The sequence below is a fragment of the Anabrus simplex genome, chromosome 1 (genome assembly GCF_040414725.1).
Source record: "Anabrus simplex isolate iqAnaSimp1 chromosome 1, ASM4041472v1, whole genome shotgun sequence".
NCBI classification, from domain to species: domain Eukaryota; kingdom Metazoa; phylum Arthropoda; class Insecta; order Orthoptera; family Tettigoniidae; genus Anabrus; species Anabrus simplex.
The window spans coordinates 710,596,691-710,618,092 of NC_090265.1; the positions used below are offsets into that span (position 1 = coordinate 710,596,691).

Below are 21,402 nucleotides of genomic sequence, written 5' to 3' on the forward strand. Positions count from 1 at the left end.
GTTACATGCAGCTAATGAGAAACAAATAATTTGTTATTGTTTTGTTAAGATTGCATTTAGCTGTGCTTTTAAAGTGGTAGCAGTAAGTATTTGACTTGATTGCTGGGAATGATGCCATATCCGATTGTATATCAGGCAATGGAAATGCTACTTCATGCTTGAGCAATGGAGAATGGCATGTGCTAACTTATGTTGGGTTACAATAGTAAATGCACTTCTGGGGGCTGGTGGGTTGGTCCCTGGCTGTCGCAGTGAACACGTCTCTCATCTACAAGCTATTCCACATAAGATTTGCAGTATTTCAAATCAGTTATAATACTATAAAACTTAGGCAGAAATTACTGAATTTCTAACCATAGAGGATCTTAAAAATTGGGTAGGATACACGGTACCCTTTTAGTATAAAATTTAAATCAATAGTAAAACCTTGTGAGAGTGAACATACCCAAATTCAGTTAGAAGCTTGCAGTGAAGTAAGAGAAGATATAGGCACGAAAAATAAGTAGAGACAAGAGTCATGGTGGCGACAAGGAGACCGGAAGTTAAACAAGGAGCCTCAGGAAGTAGTCGACACCTTCAAGTACCTGGGATGTGTAGTAGCACAAGAATGGACTATAACAGAAGAGATCAAGTGGCAGGACGATTTTACTTCACTGATGAAGGGAATGCGTATTGTTCCTGAAAGATGTGTGATAGAGTAAATAATTTCTAATAATTAAAAGTGTATTGACAAGGTGGACCCAACATAAACTATTTTAAATAGTTTCTTTAATAGATTTACCAGAGCATAAGGGATATAGTCGTCATCATCCTCCTCCTGCTTGCCACTTATACATTTATGGCACTTCTAAACCTTTCTCTCTCCTCTTCCACCATTTTGTTCCAGTCCAGGTTTCTTCTTCTTGCACTCCTCTTTACTGAATCGATCCACTTTGTTCTATGTCTCCCTCTCACTCTCTTTCCCTCGAATTTTATCTCCATCATCTGTTTTTGTATTTTCTTTCTTTCTTTCTCCATCCTCGTTACAAGTCGAAACCATCTTAGTTCATTCCTATCCATTCTCTCATTCAGGTTTTCTATTCAGACATCATTTCTCATACCTTCATTTTTCAATCTGTCTTTCCTTGTCTCCTATCATACTTCATTTCACTGGCTTGAATTCTACTCTCCTCCGTGCTTCTATTGTCCAGGTCAATCTGGGTGCATAATACATTTCGTTCATTATCTCTTTACACATCCTTATTCCAAACAAGGTTTCTTACACTCTGGTAGAATGCATTCCCTCTTGCCCAGCCTTGTATTCTGCAACAATTCACTCCCCAGGTTTTTGAAACTGTCAACCATTTCAAGGCTTTGACCACCAATTTTCACAATGCCTTTCCCTTGTCTTTCTCCTCTCAATATCAACATGATCTTGCTTTTCTCTGTGCTGCTTTTCATACTAAACTTTTCAGTTTTCTTGTTCAGTGCACCAAATTGTTCTTTGCTGATTATTCCCTAGACAACATCGTCTGCAATCAGTAATAACTTCACCTCCCTATTCCCACATGCCTCCTTTGTCTCCTTTACAATTTCGTCCATAACCATTAGGAACAAAAAAGGCGATAGCACACTCCCCTGTCCAGTTTGGTTTCTAAACCATTCCGTCTTTCCAAACGTAGCCTGTACGCTGCTGACAGTTTTCTTTCACATTGCTCTCATTTTGACCACAGTTCCCTCACACTTTCTCCCTAGGCACATGCCTTTCTTAGATCTATGAATGTCATAACCAGATCCTTTCCATATTCCCAATTCTTTTCCAATATTTGCCACATGCTTAATTAAAACAGAATGACATGTTTCGTTCAAGTAGCAAATATTTAAGAATAACTCATATTATATTTAAGCGGTCTGCCTATTCAATACATATATAATTTATTAAATCTAATAAATGTTTCCTCCCCTAAAGGACATCATCAGTTAGAATAAATCACACAATATATTAGATACAAAAAAACTTTACTAGATTGGTAAGACATATTAAAAACACTTCTATACACAAGGACATTTAAAATAAATTATTAGCAAACTTATTTCTTTACAAGTTGTTTTACATCGTGACACAGATAGGTCTTATGGCGAAGATGGGACAGGAAAGGGCTGGGAGTGGGAAGGAAGTGGCAGTGGCCTTAATTAAGGTACAGCCCCAGCATTTGCCTGGTGTGAAAATGGGAAACCATGGAAAACCATATTCAGGGCTGCCAACAGTGGGCTTCGAACCCACCATCTCCCGAATACTGGATACTGGCGGCACTTAAGTGACTGCAGCTATCAAGCTCGGTATTAGCAAACTTGGTTCAAGTTTCAAGTCATGTAGTCAATAAAATTGATGTGAACTGTTCATTAAAATTCTTGACGACAAAGTTCTTGGAAACTAACATTTGTGTTCGTAAAATCGTAAGATGAACATTGATGTGAATAACAAACTCCCCGCGTAACATAGCCACTACTTGTTTGAATTCAGATAGACACATACCTCAGCAGAGGCGAGTCTCCTTCCGCGCTTTGGGACCAATAACAAGGAAACTGAACATTATTCAATTCTACAAATAACTTTACTGCTTCTGTCCCGTGTTGACTTGGAATCCTGAAGTGTTCGTTCTTACATGCAATTTCAAGGAATGTCTATCAAAGATCTTAAGGATCCTTTATAAAGAAATATTTTAAATCGAAGGTTTTTATTCACATCAATGTTCATCTTACGATTTTACGAACACAAGGTGTTAGTTTCCACCAACTTTGTCATCAAGAATTTTAATGAACAATTCACATCAATTTTATTGACTATATGACTTGAAAATTTAACAAAGTTAACTAATAATTAATTTTAAATGTCCTTGTGTATAAAAGTTTTTTTTTTAAATTTGTCTTACCAATCTAGTAATGTAATTTTTGTATCTAATATGTTGTGTGATTTATTGTTGCTGATGATGTACCTTAGGGGAAGAAACATATACTAGATTTAGTCAATTACAGTAGAACCTCGATAATTCAAAATCGGTTAATCCAAACATGAGGTATAGTTTTGCATGTTATTTAAATTGTTTAATTCGAAATACGGATAATTTGTCATTCGAAGAACAATGTCGGTCCCATTACTGAAATTCAGTCTTTTAATTCAAAACTGCCTTTACATTTAAAAAAATAGTATTTTACACAGTAAATTAAATTCAAAATTTATCAGCGCCATGAGAAAATGCGTGTTCCGGAACATGCTGGGGTAGCATTCCGTACATTCACTCACTTCAGTGCGTCTACAGTGTGCTTCATATTTGCTAAATTTGAGTAAAATCATAATTATTTTGTATTCGGCGTTTTAAGGAATGCAACAATATCACGTAGCAGGCAGTGTGCGGAGAATTCGTATGCACCGAACAACATTGTCAATGCCAATGAAACTGCTTTCTTTTTTTTTTTTTAATGTTGAACCCAAACCGAGTTATGGTTTTGAAGGAGAGAAGTGCCAGCCAGGAAATCGTATGAGAGTGGGGGTCATCTGCATTGCAATGCACACGAAAGTGAGAGAAGTTCGATAAGCCACGATGTTTTAAGGGCTTGGGCACTTTCTGTACAAGGCATCTAAAAAATGCAGATAGTACAGTAATCCAAAACATAAAGCATTTGCGCAGGGGCCCAGCATAATTTGTCCTCGTCTTTGAATCGTGTTTTTTCTTTCGTTGCGTGAGGTTAAGTATGCCAGTGATTTATCCAAGTGCATTATTTGAATAATGTAAATGCACCTTGTTGGATACATTTCAGAATAGTTTTTCCATGGCATCTGAAAGGTTTAAACTGTGAATCAAGGAGATTGCATGCATTAATGGGTCTCAGAATACTTTGTGACGTGGCAAGGGTTGGCATTTCTGAATTACGAGAGAAGTTCCATGGCGGAAGATCGTACAAGGGTACTCAGTGTCACTGTACTGTGTTGTAATGCAGAGGAAGGGAGAGACTTTCTCCTCTCGTCATAGGAAAGTTCAATATGCCATGATGTTTCAAGTTTGATAAGCCACAAAGTTTTAGGGGCATTGGGTACTTTCCGTGCAAGAAAAAAGCATCTAAAATGCATATAGTACAGTAATTCAATGAATAAAGGACTTGCACAGGGAAACCAGCATAGGTTTCTCCTCACCTTTGAATCATGCTTTTTGTTCTTTCATAGCATGAGGTTATGTTTGTCAGTGAGTTGTCTAAATGCATTATTTGAATCCTGTAAATGCACCTTGTTGGATACATTTTGGAAATAGATTATTTCCATGGCATTTGAAACATTTAATAATAATAATGCTATTTGCTTTACGTCCCACTAACTACTTTTACGGTCTTCGGAGACGCCGAGGTGCCGGAATTTAGTCCCGCAGGAGTTCTTTTACGTGCCAGTAAATCTACCGACACGGGGCTGTCGTATTTGAGCACCTTCAAATACCACCGGACTGAGCCAGGATCGAACCTGCCAAGTTGGGGTTAGAAGGCCAGCGCCTTAACCGTCTGAGCCACTCAGCCCGGCATCGAAACATTTAAACCGTGAATCAAGGTTAACTGCAGGCAATAATGGGTCGTAAAATATTTTGTGATGCAGCAAGGGTTGGCATTTCTGAATTACTAATTGACGGTTAATTCAAAATCACGTAATTTGAAGTCCGATATTTGTGTCCCAACGAATTAACGAAGTTTTACTATATATGTATTGTATAGGCAGACTGCTTAAATATAATATTTAAGTTATTCTTAAATATTTGCTACCTGATTTTATAGTCAATATGGGTTTTTATCAGAAATGAAGTTGTTAAAGCTAGTTACATGTAATGTCCGCTTTATGAAAGAACATCAGATTCTATCAAATCAAACTCAAATATTTAGAAATGTTTATTAAAGTTTATTCTTTCAGGTGTAATACTGTTATCATATGTTTTCTTTTTTAGGTAATTTTATAAGTTTATTTATTCAAAATTAGTTTTGGCAAACTGAAGAACCTAACCGTAATAATCTGAAACGAAACTGAAAAAAGATGGCTTCAGATATCACCAAAAAATGGGTATGAAGAAGTGTGTTGTACTAGTGGATTTGTAATAATAATAATAATAATAATAATAATAATAATAATAATAATAATAATAATAATAATCCTCTCCATAAGCTTAAATTGCCACTGTATCACCGACTGAACAATTATAATATACTAGTAGTTTCACCTTGTAAGAACAGATTTCCCTAGCTGCTATTTTCTAGTGCTACCTTGTGTTGAGGGACCATAAATAACTACTTTGGTAACCAAATCATCATTCAATTGGTTTTTTTTTTTTTTTTTTTTTTTTTTGAGTTACACCACTGTCATTAATTTTATCCACCTATCAAAAACTTTGAAGGAAAAGATTCGGATATCAATCAAAAATAAAACAATATAATTGTTCTGGAACTATTCGCCAGCCCCCTATATAAGCTGCACATTTCTTTTATCCAAGTTGTCTTGCTGCAGTGTATCCGAGTGTTCTACGTGACTGAGGAGATTTCCCTCAGGAGATGCCAGGGCAGATGCTGGCGTGAGAGGGTGGCATAAACAAGGTATTGGCAAAATTTTAACTAGTTGAACTTTGCTGTGTGTGAAGAAAGGGAGATTCCAGCCTTCCCCCTTAGCATGTACCGGTTAGGCTGTCCAGCGTTTTAATTTTAATGTACAGCCTTTTCTGTTTCAACTTTCATTTAATGTTTCTCTATGCAGTCTTTGGGCTTTAAAATATCACCCCTAATGGAAATTTTGTAAAATGTAAGGACACACGAGTGTGTACCCTTGTTTCCCTTCTTCAATTTTCATGTCTGAGTGACTTTCTCCTAAATTCATCTACCTATTTTCCGCCTATTAAATTCATTATTCATTTAGTAGTATGGCTTAGCCACTGCGTCATCAGGCCTTATGCCCTGTTAGGTGTTTTTTGAAATTAAGTTTTGGAGTGCTTAACCCATATACACCCACCCGTCCTTTGCTCTGACATTGCTAGGAATCCACCAACTTTTTAGTATGCAACGTGGGTGTTGCAAGTTTTCGGTTAAAACAGTATAGTGGGTGATCGACTGCGCGTATTATCACGGGACCTGCTCTATATTATTGAGGAATTCCGCACTATTGCTCATGACACAAAAAAACAGAACAATTCAGAAATATAACAAATAAAAAAATCCCTTTGAAATCTTAAATTTTTCATTAACTTATCTCACCTCGGAAGTTCTTTAGTGTGTGTTATGGCCACAATTATATGACACGAGCCTAACATTTGCCTGATTTTTAAATAAGGAAATAATAGGAAACCAATACAACATGAGCCTAACATTTGCCTGATTTGGAAATAAGGAACTAATGGGAAACAAATTACGAGTAAGCGAATGATGAGATTCGAACCTATATCCCAAATACAAACTTACAGCCATATGTCTCACTGGGTGAATTATTATTATTATTATTATTATTATTATTATTATTATTATTATTATTATTATTATTATTATTATTATTATTATTATTATTATTAAGCTTCAGTCTAAGGATCAGTGTTAAAGTGTTCACATCCAGGTACCAAGATCGTAGGTTCAAATCTGGCAGTTGCAATCGGGCGGGAGAAAGTTCATTCAGCATTCCATGTCGTACGATATTACTATGCAAAAGATCTCTGGTGATATATTTCGTGTTCATTCATGCACAGGATCATTAATAACTTCTTCCTCACTAACACTGCTGAAATCAGAGCCTAAAACATCAAATATGCTTTGATTTTCGCTATTACTGAGCATTTCGCGCGAGCAAGCAACTTCCTTCTCAGCCATCTTGTCAACAACAGAATACAGATTTCCTGATCAATATTTTAATCAATTCTCTTTGCCAAAGAAGCATACCAGAGCACTCTGATGACACTTTGAGACACCAAGAACAAATTTCAATTAGAAATGTTTCCGGAAAAAGCCAACAGATGTCACAAATGTCTCCAATATGCGACCTTGCATCCCGGTGTACCAGTCCGCTTGTGGAGTCCTGGCCCAGCCGCTCGAGCGCGTACGAGTCCGCTTACGGGTGCATAGGGGTTAAATGTTTCAGCCTCCCTCCAATATTCAGATTTCATCATCGGCCTTTCTAGTATACATCATTTTCTTTTCTTCACCCCCCTCCCCTCTCTCATTTCACAGCCGTGTAGTGTGGACTTCCGCTTCTGTTTACTCCTGGATCTTTCAACCCTTCTCAGTGAGTCTACCCCATAAGAAAACGGTAGCAAAGAGATTACCTTATTTATTCTAAAAGCAGTAGGTTATGCTTTCCTGCTTCAGGCATCTGCTGTGTTAGACGTTTAAAATTAGTGTAGTCTACTAGCCCAAAAAAAAAAAAAAAAAAAGATATTTGTAAATGTAATTGTAAACTTAACGCCAGGGTTCCAGACCCATCTGATGTAAATGTGTTCTAGAAGCTATGGCTTCTTTCTATGAACTGTATTATAACTGTATTTCCCAGATATGTAGTACAGGCTAGACTGTCTTTACAAAATATACATTTATAAGACCTACAGGTCGGAAATCTCTGATTGAGTATTTCGAGATGGGAGTTCTCCTCCCCAATACTGTGAATTTTTTGAGCTTACGAGCTCCCCTGTAGTAAATTTCCAAGCTTCTACGTTCTTTTGGTAAAACATTCCTCTTGTTAAACACTGTTGTTGGAAAACTCAAGTCATAAGAAAAGAAAGAAAATAAAAATTTTCACTGATTTTGTTAATGCCTCTGTGGCTCAGGCAGCAGCCTCTCACTGCTGGGTTCCGTGGTTCAAAACAAGGTCACTCCATGTGAGATTTGTGCTGGACAAAGCGGAGGCAGGTCAGGTTTTTCTCCCGGTACTCCGGTTTTCGCTGCCGTCTTTCATTCCAGCAACACTCTCCAATATAATTCCTGGCCGGTTTGGGGATTTTAGCTTTACTTGGTTAGTTCCGCTGGGTCAACGCTGGGTATTACTATTATTATTATTATTATTATTATTATTATTATTACTATTATTATTATTATTATTATTATTATTATTATTATTATTATTATTATTATTATTATTATTATTATTATTATTACAGAGTTTTTCGTGGAGCAGAGAGGGAACTGTGTTTGTGTGGCATGAATGGCTGGACAAAACATGAACCAAAGTTTAAATATTGTTAACAAAATCAATGAAAATTCTCAACCTGTTTTCCAGTCATTTGACCGGGTCAGGAATGGAATGAATGAAGCCCCTACTAGCAGCGAGGATAGGAATAGTGCCAGCTGCCAAAGCCTGTCACACTCCTCTGGGGCAACGATTAATGACTGACAGATAAAATGAAATGATATCCAGGACCCAAAGCCCAGCATGCTAACCATTTACCCATGGACTTGGACATTCTTAATGAAATGGTTCTTGTTTTGTTAGTCATAAATATTAACAATTTCTGCCCATCCTTTTTTTTTCTCATGTGAAATAGAGCACAAAGTGTATAAAAGAGTGGAGAAGACAAAGAAGCTGGACTTCTTACCTGCCACATGTTTTGGCTCCAGATCATACTCTATAAGACTGCCATGGCAAGCCATGACAAACAAGGAATCCACTGCTCTCTTGCGGGCCTTGGCAGAGCTATCCCTAGGCACGGTGGGTGAGCCGACGAGCCAGGCACGGGGTGGAGCGAAGCAGGTGGCCATCCGTAATGGCACCACTCCCCCAGGTATTCCTTCGTCGCTTAGGGACTGCGATCGTCCCAAGGCTCTGGCGGGTGGGTTACGGTGGTAAGCCTGCTGCGACACAGTATTAGGAGACAAGGGAGCAACGCCGGACAGCAAGGGGTGCGTCATAGGCTGCCGGATCTGTGCCAGCGGAGCTATCACTGTGGGATGAGGATATGGCGGCAAACGGGGATTGGGGTAGGGCATGACGGGAGAAGAAACTATGGACTCGTAGTTCGCTGCTGCCGGTGTCGGACAAGTCGAAGGAACTGGGCTGTTACGACCGTCCGCAGTCAAGCCGGCGCTACGGTGAAAACGCGAGAGCCGGTTCACCACGTGAGGAGTTGTATGCGTACGAATGCCCACGGGTCCACCGTAGGGTGTGATGGGGAACACGTGTGTTGTTCCTCGTAAAGTACTCACAGCCACCCAGCGACTGTCTGCAGCAAATGCAATGTCCTGGACCTGGAACACACAAAGTCGATGATAATTAGCAAACTGTCTGTTAAGGTCACCATCCAGAGGTAGATGAGGTCCTGAAATAGCAACACCACAGGTTATACAGTTTATACTGTACCGGGAACACCGCTACGAGAGAAGTTCGAAGTATGTTTGTTGAACTTCGCGCGAGATGGAAGGTAGGCAGCCCGCCGAACGCAGTGACGTACCCAGCGAGTGACGTGGCCGCCGTAAGCCAGCTCTCCGCTACCATATATGGTAATGATCCAGCTCGTCCTCAAAAGTACATCTTTGAGTTAATTTATCGCTATTTTGACACTGCCATCTTAAAGGCCCTTACAATAGACATCATCTGTTCAGATTTCAAGAAAATCCACCGAGTATTATAGAAGTTATAAGGGTAGATAGTACCCGAGTTCTAGACACTTCCATGCGAACGTGTATAAAAGGGAGACCACCCGACCTACGAATTCAGTGTCTGTCACTCCGCCGTCTCTGTGACACGGGTGACAAGAGAAGTCTTGTGTGTGTCGAACTTCTAGTCGACAGTCTGCGATATCCAAGTTCGGTATTTCTCTAAGTGTTGTATCAGGACTTTGCCATATTCTTGAAGCGCCTGAATGGGACTTTGTTTTCTGCGAGCATCGTATTGGAACTTTGTCATATTGACACATTGGGACTGTTTTTTTTTGTCGTGTGTCGTGATTGGACTTTGTTTTTTTCTTAAAGTGCCATATAAGAACTTTGTTTTTTTTTCTGAAGCGTCTCATTGGAACTTAGTTATTTTCGCCGAGTGTCGCGATAAGACTTTATTATTTTCTTAAGGTGACGTACTGGAACATTGTCATCGGAACTTTATTTTCTTCGAGTGCCGTGTTGGGACTTTAACATTTCGACACGTTGGAACTTTGTTTTTCTTCGAGTGTCGTGTTGGGACTTTAACATTTTGACACGTTGGAACTTTATTTTCTTCGAGTATCGTGTTGGGACTTTAACATTTTGGCACATTGGAACTTTGTTATTTCTACACATTGGAACTTTGTTTTTTTTCTTAAGTGCCACATAAGGACTTACTTATTCGACGACGATTGAATTTTCACGTGTGTTGTGTATCGCATTGAACTTACGTGAACTTATATTTTTGAATCAATTTCTGGAACATTGAACTTAGGGGACATTAAACATTACGTTTAATCGTGAAATATGCAATGCTTTCCAAGTGCTGCACAGGGACTTATGTTTTGATTCTTAAAGACTGTGACAATTCGGAATACGCATATCGCATTTCCCTAAAGCCTAGAACTTTCCAGTATTTTGAGTGATCCATAATTTATGAAGCCAGACTTTTTCTTTCAAATATTTTCTTTAATGGCTATTCACTTCGCTTATTAATGCAACAGGACAGTTTCCGAGTGCTACTTATTCAGTTCATTGCCAATATGTTTTCAACCTTCAGAACTGTGCATTTAGGACTGCAGTAACAGTAATCCTCTAGAACATCCTGACTTACAGTGAGCTTGCCTTATGAACTTGCATTTCTACCAGTACTTGTTCTTCGAGTGATTATTCTAGAACGTTTTTGCAGTAATCATAATTAAAAAGGTCATATCTGTTCAGCCAGTGCCCTGAATGTGTGGAGTGCCGTACAGGAAATTCAGGTGTGAATTACGTCTCGAATCGAACCCAGGAACGCGTACCAATCTTCGAGACATTCCAGAACGTCGAGACTTCCAGAACGTCGGGACACTTCCAGAACCTCCAGACGTTCCAGAACTCCTCACCCGAGCAGGTGTGGTCCCTGCCCAGTCGATGTCCAGCATCTTCCCAGGACTTGGAGGTACCAACCAGCCACGACATTTCCACGCTGCTGTATGAAGGTGATATGAACTTGCTTTTGATGATAAATAAACTCAATTTATCAAAATAATCTCTCAATTTGATAACTATACCTCTCTCTGTACCAGCTCCAATGATAAAGCCACAACTGAGATTAAGCATCATGCTCGTTCATTTAATATCAAGCGCCTTAAAGATATGAACACATTTTTACGGGTACAATACGCAATCTCCAAAAACTAATGGTGGCACCAAAAATGATGAGAAGTGAGGTACTCTGCCACTGCTTTTGTTTTTGGACCAGAAAGTGCTTTTACAGCAATCTTAAACCTCTGAGTAACATCTTTCATAACATTCAGATGCCCTAGCCATGAATAAACAATCACATAAATGGGATACAGATCTCTGCATGTGGTTATGAGCGTATTTACAGGTTATAGAAAAGATGTAAAGGAGAGGGCGTATAAGCCTCTGGTAAGACCCCGTCTAGAGTATGGTTCCAGTGTATGGCAGCCTCACCGGGTTTACTTGATTCAAGAACTGGAAAAAATCCCAAAAAAATCAGCACGATTTTTTCTGGGTGATTTCTGACAAAAGGGTAGTGTTATGAAAATGTTGCAAAGTTTGGACGGGGAAGACTTGGGAGAAAGGAACAGAGCTGCTCGACTAAGTGGTATGTTCTGAGCTGTCACTGGAGAGATGGCGTGGAATGACATTATTAGATGAATAAGTTCAAGTTGTGTTTTTAAAAGGAAGAAAGATCACAATATGAAAATGAAATGGCGTATGGCTTTCTGTGCTGGGAGTGTCCGAGGACATATTTGGCTCACCAGCCACAGGTCTTTTGATTTGACACCCGTAGGCAACCTGCGCATCATGAAGTGGATGAAATGATGATGAAGATGACACAAACACCAACCACCCTGCCAGCAAAATTAACTAATGATGGTTTAAATTCCCGACCCTGCCAGGAATTGAACCCGTGATTCCTGTGACCAAAGACCAGCACCCTAACCATTTAGCCATTGTGCCAGTCACAACATGAAAAAATAGTTGGAATTCATGATGGCAAATTGGGGCAAATATTCATTTATAGGAAGAGGAGTTAAGGACTAGAATCATTTACCAGGGAAGATTACCAGATTCTTTGCCATTATTTAAGAAAAGATAAGCTAGGCAACAGACAGGGAAGCTGCCACCTGGGAGACTGCCCTAAATGCAGATCAGTGGTGATTGATGCTCTGTATGTCATTACTTAACACCAGCCTTGCCCCAGCAGCTTGCACACTGTCCCAGCTGGGCCAATGACCTACATGTTAGTAAACAACAAGCATCATTACTGTCACAGCCATATACAAGACAGAGACTTCAGTGGAAGCTACATTTCACTCTGGCCTGTGCCAAAAGACAGCGACATCCACCCAGTAGAGGCGAATGGCGGAAAAGGCACGGGGAACCCCTCCACTTTCTGTTGAAAATATTTTTTATTCCATTTTAGCTACCTAAAACTAGGAACTATTTTTTAAAAAGGAAATTTATACAACCCCTGTCGTGTAATACCTAATTATTTCCTTTAATTTCTTTAAATAAAAAAGTACATAGCGGAAATATGCACAAAAGTCATTTGACGCAGTTGACCGATTTTTCAGCGCCACAGCAAGTACGACTAATTAGCTTCTACAACCTTGAAATCAGAAAATTGATCAGCACAGCAGGTGTAGAAACGCGATTAGTATCTGATGGCATAACACCTTAGTTGCGTACTGTGCCATTCCACTGTTCCAGAAATAAAACTCAATCGAGTTGGGATGAACACGATTACCGATAATGAAGTTAAATGCATGCATAAATTCAATAAAATGTCAAGGAAGTTCAGTGTGAAGCGAAGTCGAAATGTTCAAGACCATAATGGCAGTGGTAAAGAAAAAGTAAAAATTTGAATTGTTAAAACCAACACTATTATAAACACCCAAATGAAGGAGCCTTCATAGGAAGCAGACGCGTTACAATCAACGAGGTAATTAAATGTCTTAATGCTATTGAGAAAGAAGCAAATTCAAGAAAGAAAGAAAGAAAGAAAGAAAGAAAGAAAGAAAGAAAGAAAGAATATTTATAGCGTTTAGATAACAAAATAATGCATAAATATAAGAAGATTAATTTAATCATTATCATAAACATTTCTCGTTTACAGTTTCCCGGGTCGGGTTGTGAATCACGGACCTCCATTGCTGCCTGTCTCTCCACCACTCTTCTCCTTTTTTAAGTACATCTTCTGGTTTTTCAACCCTCTTCTCTATGCACTCCCACACTGGATCTGTCCACCTCTTTCGGGGTCTTCCTCGTGGTCTCTTTCTGGTTAACTTCTCTGAGAAAGCTTTTTTTGGCACTCTCTCTTCTCCCATTCTCATCATATGCCCATACCGCTTTAGCTTTGTTGTTTCTATCCTGTCTTGAAGTTTCAAGATTCCTGTCCTTTTCCTTCTCTCTTCATTTCTAATTCTATCTTGCCCTCGATACCTCTTAGGAATTTCATCTCCGCTGCCTGATTTCTACTCTCCTCTCGTTTTGTTGTAGTCCACGATCCAGCTGCATAGGCTAATATGGGTTCATAATAGGTTGAGTATAATACTTTCTTACATTTCTTTGGAACATCTTGGTTCCACAAAATACCCCTTACACTCTGGTACATGCTGTTTGCTTGTTGTATTCTTTTCCCAATTTCCTTGGTTATCTTTCCATCTTCTGTGATCACACTTCCTAAGTACTTGAAACTTTTAACCACTTCCAGAATTTTACCATTCAAGTTTTATCTTTCCTCTTCCTTCTTTCCTTCCTTCCTTTTGTCATCACTATTGTTTTTTTTTTTGTTTTTTTTTTTGCTAGCTGCTTTATGTCGCACCGACACAGATAGTACTTATGGCGACGATGGGACAGGAAAGGGCTAGGAGTGGGAGGGAAGCGGCCGTGGCCTTAATTAAGGTACAGCCCCAGCATTTGCCTGGTGTGAAAATGGGAAACCACGGAAAACAATTTTCAGGGCTGCCGACAGTGGGGTTCGAACCTACTATCTCCCGAATACTGGATACTGGCCGCACTATTGTTTTATCTTTCTCTGTGCTTACTTTCATCCCAAAATTTTTCCATCTCTTGATTCCATACATCTGCTTGTTTTTGCACTTCCGCTTCATCCTCACCCCATATCACTACATCATCTGCAAACAACATGGCTTTTGTTGCCTGTCTTCCCAATCTCTGTTTAATGTTCTTATGAATTCCATCCATGATTATGATTAATAATATGGGGGATGGTTCTCGCCGTTATATTGAATTATATCCATATATATATTGGTTCTTAGGCACCCGAGACATTTATCTGCGAGACGTTCAACTTATTCTGCAGGATATGTGAATCCTTTCTAAAACCTCTTCATCTCTTATTCCCCAGTAAATTATATCAATGGTTCTCTGTGTAATTATAAATATTGCTTTTAGCACTTGTATGGCACCAGTGTTGTGACTTCTTATCTAGCTCTCATGCTCATTTGTCACAACTCTTGGTAACTCCAAGAATAGCACACAGTTCATGGTACCATAATTTTACATCTCTTGTCACTATCTTGAGAATGCAGTGGGTGTTCATGGTCTTCGGCATTGATTTTCCAGTCGTGGCGAGCAACTGAATAGATAGCCATACTTTATCTCCTTACAGACTACAAAAGACTGTCCAGTAGTATTGGACATACGAAAGGAGCATGAAGAGAAGTACTTTTCTGCAACATCATCTTAAAGAAAGTAGGTTTTCATCGTTGTTGCTTTCAGAGATTTTCAGCATCGTGCAAAATATTGCACTATTTGATTAACATATGGCATTACAAACATTACTAAGATAATAATAGTAATAGAGCAAACAAATTGTGCATTGATTAGAAAGAATCACTGTGTGATATCGAGAGGTTCACTTGATGTTCGTACAGAACTCTGTTATAGACTTCAGTAGTTTTTTGCACTTCACAATGTGGTAGTGTTTGCAGAGATTATCACAGAATACAACATAGGGAAAGGAACGTGAAAAGAAGTAAGTTGCAATTTAAAAATTTCATGAAAGAATTACAAATTAATATCAAAATTATTTGTAAATTTGGAGTAGCATCCAAGAAATCCATAGTAGGAAGACAGGACATAATAGGTTTACAATTTGGCTGATAGTTTGTCTGGGGAATTCCCATTTGCATGTTGGATTTAGGATTTTCACTCCCCTTGTGGTACAGGTCAGCACGCATACCATGATTTGTTCTGATCCTGTTCAGCGTAAACCACGTTCTGCAAAGCAAGAGATTTAAATCTGGTATTAATAAAACTTTGCAGCTGTGGTGGAGAGAGCTGTTAGTCCGTTCTTCCTTCCAGGCCAGATTGATGTGGAAGTTAGTATCTGCTAGATTCGTAGCCGTCTTGAGTGGAGGATGGCTAAAACAAAACTTGTTGATTTAGTGACTGCAGTATCATGATGAATAAACAGATTAAGATTGATTGTTATCTTCTTCTACTTCATGACAAGAGCATGCTTCCTACACAGGTGAAGTGCAGGAAAATTGCTTGGGGATGCAAGCCAGAAAGTTGGAATGAATTTCTCTATGCGTGTTATATTTTATTTCTGTTTGAGTTTAATATGATATTTTTTTAGTCCAAAGAATAGGGACAAAATGACTGCCTTTTCCAGAAAAATTTATATGAATAGAGATAGATAGCAGGTAGGGACCCTCTTCGGAGGCAGCCCTACCCAGGGAGTGGCGCCCCTGCCTATGCGAGTCCCAGAGCACACTGACCCGGTGTGTAACATCTGGTACGGGTCCCAGCTCAGGGTTACGAGTGAAGACCTCAACAGCATCTATGGCGAAGAAGGTGGACTTTGGTATGGTGGAGATGACGGAAGGAGCAAACCCATAGCATCTGTACTCCAGAAGAGTGGCTACGAAAGGCATCTGTCTCCATGTTAGGGGCGGCCTAATTTTGAACCTGGCAGTAGGTATAAAATGCTTTTGGGTGTGGCGAGCCCATCGTAACAATACCCTATATGGACAAAGCAGATATGGTGCCTTGGAAAAGGTTAGGGCGTCCGCTGCTAAAAGCGACGCGCAGCTCTTCAGGTGCTGGGGGAACTGTGATAAATGGGCAACCAGCACCAAACTACATCAACATTGCAACAGTAAATGTACTGACACTGACAGAAAAGACAGAAGAACTGGTTGACTTCATGATAGAAAAAGATATAGCCATACTTGGACTGTGCTAGACCAAGAAGAGGGGTACAGGGGAGATTCCTCTGATAGAAGGATACAGGCTGTATTACAGCGGAGGACCTGAAGCAAAAAATGGAGTGGCCATCATACTTAGAAAAGAAATCCAAGAATATGTGGAATATACAAAATACGTCAGCGACAGGATGATGATGAGACTCCAGTTTGAAAATGGTGTGAAAGATCTATTTCAGTTGTATGCCCCACAAACTGGTTGCATAGATGAACATCTAGAGGACTTCTTAGAGAAGTGGAGAGACAGATAGAAGATAAGGAAGTGCTATTAATGGGAGATCTAAATGCACAAGTTGGAATGGAAAGACAAGGAAAGAATGATGATGTAGGGCCCTTTGGATATGGAAATGTAAATCCAAAAGGCGAGTTGTTGGTGGATTTTTGCATGAGGAATCAAATGATTGTTGGAAACACCTGGTTTAGGAAGAACAGTCAGAAGATTACAAGGTATGATTGGGGAGACAGACGAACAAAGACCATGATTGATTATATAATCATAGAGAAAGAACACCGGAAGAACCTTGTAGATTTAACAGCCATGCCTGAAGAAGTCTTTGGTGGAGATCATAGAGTTGTGATAAGAAAATTGAGTTGGAAAGATTGAAAAACCCCCATTAAGAAGAGAGAAAAGAATTAAAGTATGGAAGTTGAAGGAGAAAAGCATACAAGAAGAATTTCAAAGGGAAATAATACCCTTGGTACCCAGGATGGAGGTGGGGAATGCTGAAGATGAATGGGAAAGATTTAAGGAAGCACTGGTTGGATGTGCAGAAAAGGTATGTGGTAGAACATCAGGAAATGTGAAAGACAGAGAGACACACAGGTGGAATGATAGGGTAAAGATTAAAGTGAAGGAAAAGAAAATGGCATGGAAGGCATGGAAAACATCTAAGACTGAAGAAAGTAGAAGAAAATATGTGGAGGCAAAGAATTTGGCCAAGAAAGTAGTGGAAGAAAAGAGAAAAAGCTGGGCCTTATTCACACAGAAATTGAGAGATGATATGCAGGGCAGCAAGAAATTACTGTATGGTATCTTAAGAAACAAAAAGAGAGATCAAGTAAACACCAGATTTGTGAGGCATGAAGGTAGCATAATATTAACAAAGCCAGAAGAAATAAGAAATAGATGGAGAGAATATTTTCAAAAGCTGCTGAACATAAGAACTGATGACAGTCATTCAATGGACAACCAGGAAAGGCAATTAGTTGATGAAGAAATGGATAAAGAAATTACAATGAAATGGCAGTAAGAAAGATGAAGAATGGAAAACCTTCTGGAATAAATGAAATTTCAGTGGAGATGATAAAGGCCGCTGGAGCTGTAGACCTGCAGTGGACATATCGGGTTCTCAGAAATGTCTGGGAGAATAAGGAGGTCCCTGAGGATTGGCAAAAAGGAATAATCATCCCAATTTTCAAGAAAGGAGATAAGAAAGTTTTGAAGAACCACAGGGGAATTACTTTAATATCCCATGTTGCTAAGATAATGGAAAGGATACTGGAAAGTAGAATAAGGTTGAGGGTTGAGAATCAGATACAGGAAAATCAGTTTGGTTCAGAAGTGGAAGGTCAACAATAGAGCCGATTTTCATTATGAGACAACTAATGGAAAAGCAATGGGAGTACGGGAATGATATGGTGATAACTTTCATTGACATTGAAAAGGCATATGACAGTGTCCCCAGGGCTAAAGTTTGGGACAGTCTGGTGCAAAAAGGAATTGGACACGGATTAATAAAAATGATCATGGCATTGTATAAGGAGTGTTGTAGTTGTGTGCAAACACAAGTTGGCAGGACAAGTTGGTTCAAAATAACTAGTGGGCTGAGACAGGCAAATGTTCTATCACCAATTCTGTTGACAATAGTAATGGATGACATCATGAGAACAGCAAAAGCAGCATATGGAGGAAGAGAAATGAACATGATGTTATTTGCAGATAATATTGTGATTTGGGGAGAAAACGACAGGAAGGTTCAAGAACAGTTGAATGTGGTGAATGGGAAGTTCGAAGAATGTGGATTGAAAATAAGTGTAGAAAAGAGTAAAACTCTTGTTATGACTAGAGGGGAGAAAGAAGGGAAAGGTCAGATTAGACTTCCAGACAAGCCCCTCAAAGTAGTGGAAACGTTCAAATACCTGGGGAGTGAATTAATGGAGAATGCTCGACTGGATGCTGAGATTAATAAGAGGATTCAAGCTGGAAGTTGTTTCTATCATAGTGTAAGAAATATGTTATGGGACAAAGATGTGCCAATGGAAGCAAAGGATAGTATGTACAAGATGTATTACGTACCCATAACAACTTACGGAGCAGAAACTTGGACAATGACAAAGAAGGATGAGAGTCGAATACAGGCAGCCGAAATGAAGTTCTTGAGGAGTATGATACAGAAGAGTAGAAGAGACAAAATAAGGAATGAGAAAATCTGGGAAGAAATTGGAGTGGAAAAAATGAATGATAGAATAGAGAAGCGCCGACTAAGATGGTTTGGGCACATAAAGCGAATGAGTGACGAAAGAATGCCTAAAAAGGTGATGGAAATGCAAATCCAAGGTAGGAGAGGCCGCGGACGACCACGACGGAGATGGAAGGACATAATCCAATGCAGTATTATAGAAAGCAACCTGGACTGGGACACAGTGTTGGAGGAGGAGTGGTGAAAAGACCGAAGAAAGTGGAGAGAAATCATATTTGCCCCTAGCCGGCTACAGCTGGATAAGGGGAAATGATAATGGTGATGATGAGTATGGAGGATAGTACACTTCCCAGTTGGAGACCAGTTTCAACTTTAAACCATTTTGTTTTTCCTATACTAGTCTTCACACTAACACATTTTTTGTACATATCTTTTAACATTTGCACTTCCACTCTGTTAACTTGTTTTTTCCTTAATGTGTCCCATACCAACTGTCTGGGAGACTGTCATAAGCTTTCTGAATGTTAATAAATGTCATCAGTATATCTTCTCCAAACTCCCATCTTTTCTCTATCATATAACTTAATGTAATATACGCATTATATAATTTAAATATAGCAAGGATTGATTAGTAGCAATATTGAAGACGGCAAGAGTAAGGCCTTGACCAGAGAGGAAGTAATTCGATATAACGCAGCATCATCACATAGTAATTAATAAAACAATCCTATACGACGTAAAACTGAAGTAATAGCAGACATATTGGAGATCTGATAGCAATTAAGTCCACACAAAGCATTCTGAAATTGAATCTCGTTGTAAAATTATGTTAGAAGGCTTTGATAACTTCACTATGTTACAGGTGATTTCATTAATGTGTTTTATCTTTTCAACTCAACAATTAAAGATCGCCATAGCTCTCTAAGAAGACTTGAGGCAGACTATCTGGATGATAACAAGCTGAACTGACATGGCAGAGAGGAACCTGGACCCCAGATGTCATCTCGATGACCAGCGGAATAGAATGACCATCACCCAGAGCTGCGGAGGATGAACGAAAGATGATATAATTCCGGAAGCGAAGGTAAAAGATATGTTTCTTAAAATAAATGTATATAATTGCTAGGTAGAAAGAAGTACAGCTCATTTGTAGTTGAACTTTAGGTGGTATATCGTTATTGTCTTTGGAATGACCTAAATTGTGTTAGATTCCCATGAGTGATTTATTTATTTATTGTGTTGATATGAGGGAATAGATAGTCTTCCTAAGAAACAAGACTAACTCCAGTTAGGGAATGTTATATAATATTGTGATAATGACATTTCAATGAAATCAAAGAATCCCAACATGTTATGCCATGTCGTATGTGAAGTGATTAGGAGTGGAATATTTTAGAATCTTCGATAAAATGTTGAATGATGTGTTAATATATGGAGGTTATACGTTATCATGAGGAGTTAGAATAATGTTAGATATGGAGATGACGGCAGACAGAAAACATGTGAATGTTAGTTAAGAAGATATTGATCCAATGACATGAATGGTCGAGAATAAAATGATTTATGCGTCAAAATAAGTTATATTTGAAAGAATAGGAAGAGAGATGATATGAAATGGGAAATGAAGATGTTATGTTATGTGAATGTAATGAGGAATGAATTGAAGGAATATATATTGCTACGGTGATATAATAGATGTAATGGAATATTTGACGAGAAAGATGAGATTATTGACACCAGCTATGATCATGTATGTTTATGATGCAATGATATTGTTTTTGGTCGAGAATCCATATCCTATGATAGTGATGATGTATTGCAACATTTATAAAATATTATGGCAGGATAAGATCATCAAAAGGAATCCTTATGAAATAAGTTGTTCATTAACTTGATCATTTTGACTTGGTATTTCTGCTGTAAAATAGCATTTTCTTACAAATTAATTATGGCAAACGTAGGTGAACATGGATAGTTATTACTACTTTCTATAGAAAATATAAATGAATTCATATTACATAATATCTTTGAGAATGATATACCCTACATATTTAATTCATTCGCATGAGGTCGCATACTGATTTTTAGATACACTTAAAAATCTAAATGGTAGATTATGTTCAATGACTGATTTATGTTGGAAAATGATACAATATATAACATAATACTGGACAATATTATAATTTCAAATGAATAGAATCACATGTTTGCTACTGAATAAGAAACTTATCGTTTTTCAGAAGCTTAACTTATGATGCTCCGAAAGACGATGTATATATCTAGGACACGGTACATAAGCCGAGACCCCCTTGGCTCCCTGATAATGATCACTAGATACATCTTCATTACTAATACAGTAAAATACCAGTAGAACAAAATTTTGGGGACCTCAGAATTTAATTTGTTCTAGTGAAATTTTGTTATACTGAAATAAATCAACTCTTAAGAACTCGTTCCTTGCTAAACCTGTTGAAGAATTCACATTATTTCAACATGAATTTACACATAAAAAAACCTTAATACTGTATTTATTAAATGAGAGGAAAATTAGAATATATATACATGAAGAAATGATATAAAGTACAGGTACTTGTAAGAAGTTTTCAGCATCTCAAATTTTACCC

At 38.5% G+C, this 21,402-nt stretch overlaps 1 protein-coding gene across 1 annotated transcript in view; it reads right to left on the bottom strand.

The window, feature by feature from the left end:
* Window positions 1–21,402, bottom strand: part of LOC136857375 (breast carcinoma-amplified sequence 3 homolog) — a 142,313-nt gene that overhangs the window by 47,644 nt on the left and 73,267 nt on the right. Inside the window, exon 7 of the mRNA XM_067136004.2 lies at window positions 8,571–9,219. Coding sequence (XP_066992105.2) covers window positions 8,571–9,219 — 649 coding nt within the window. The remainder of the gene's footprint in view (window positions 1–8,570; window positions 9,220–21,402) is intronic.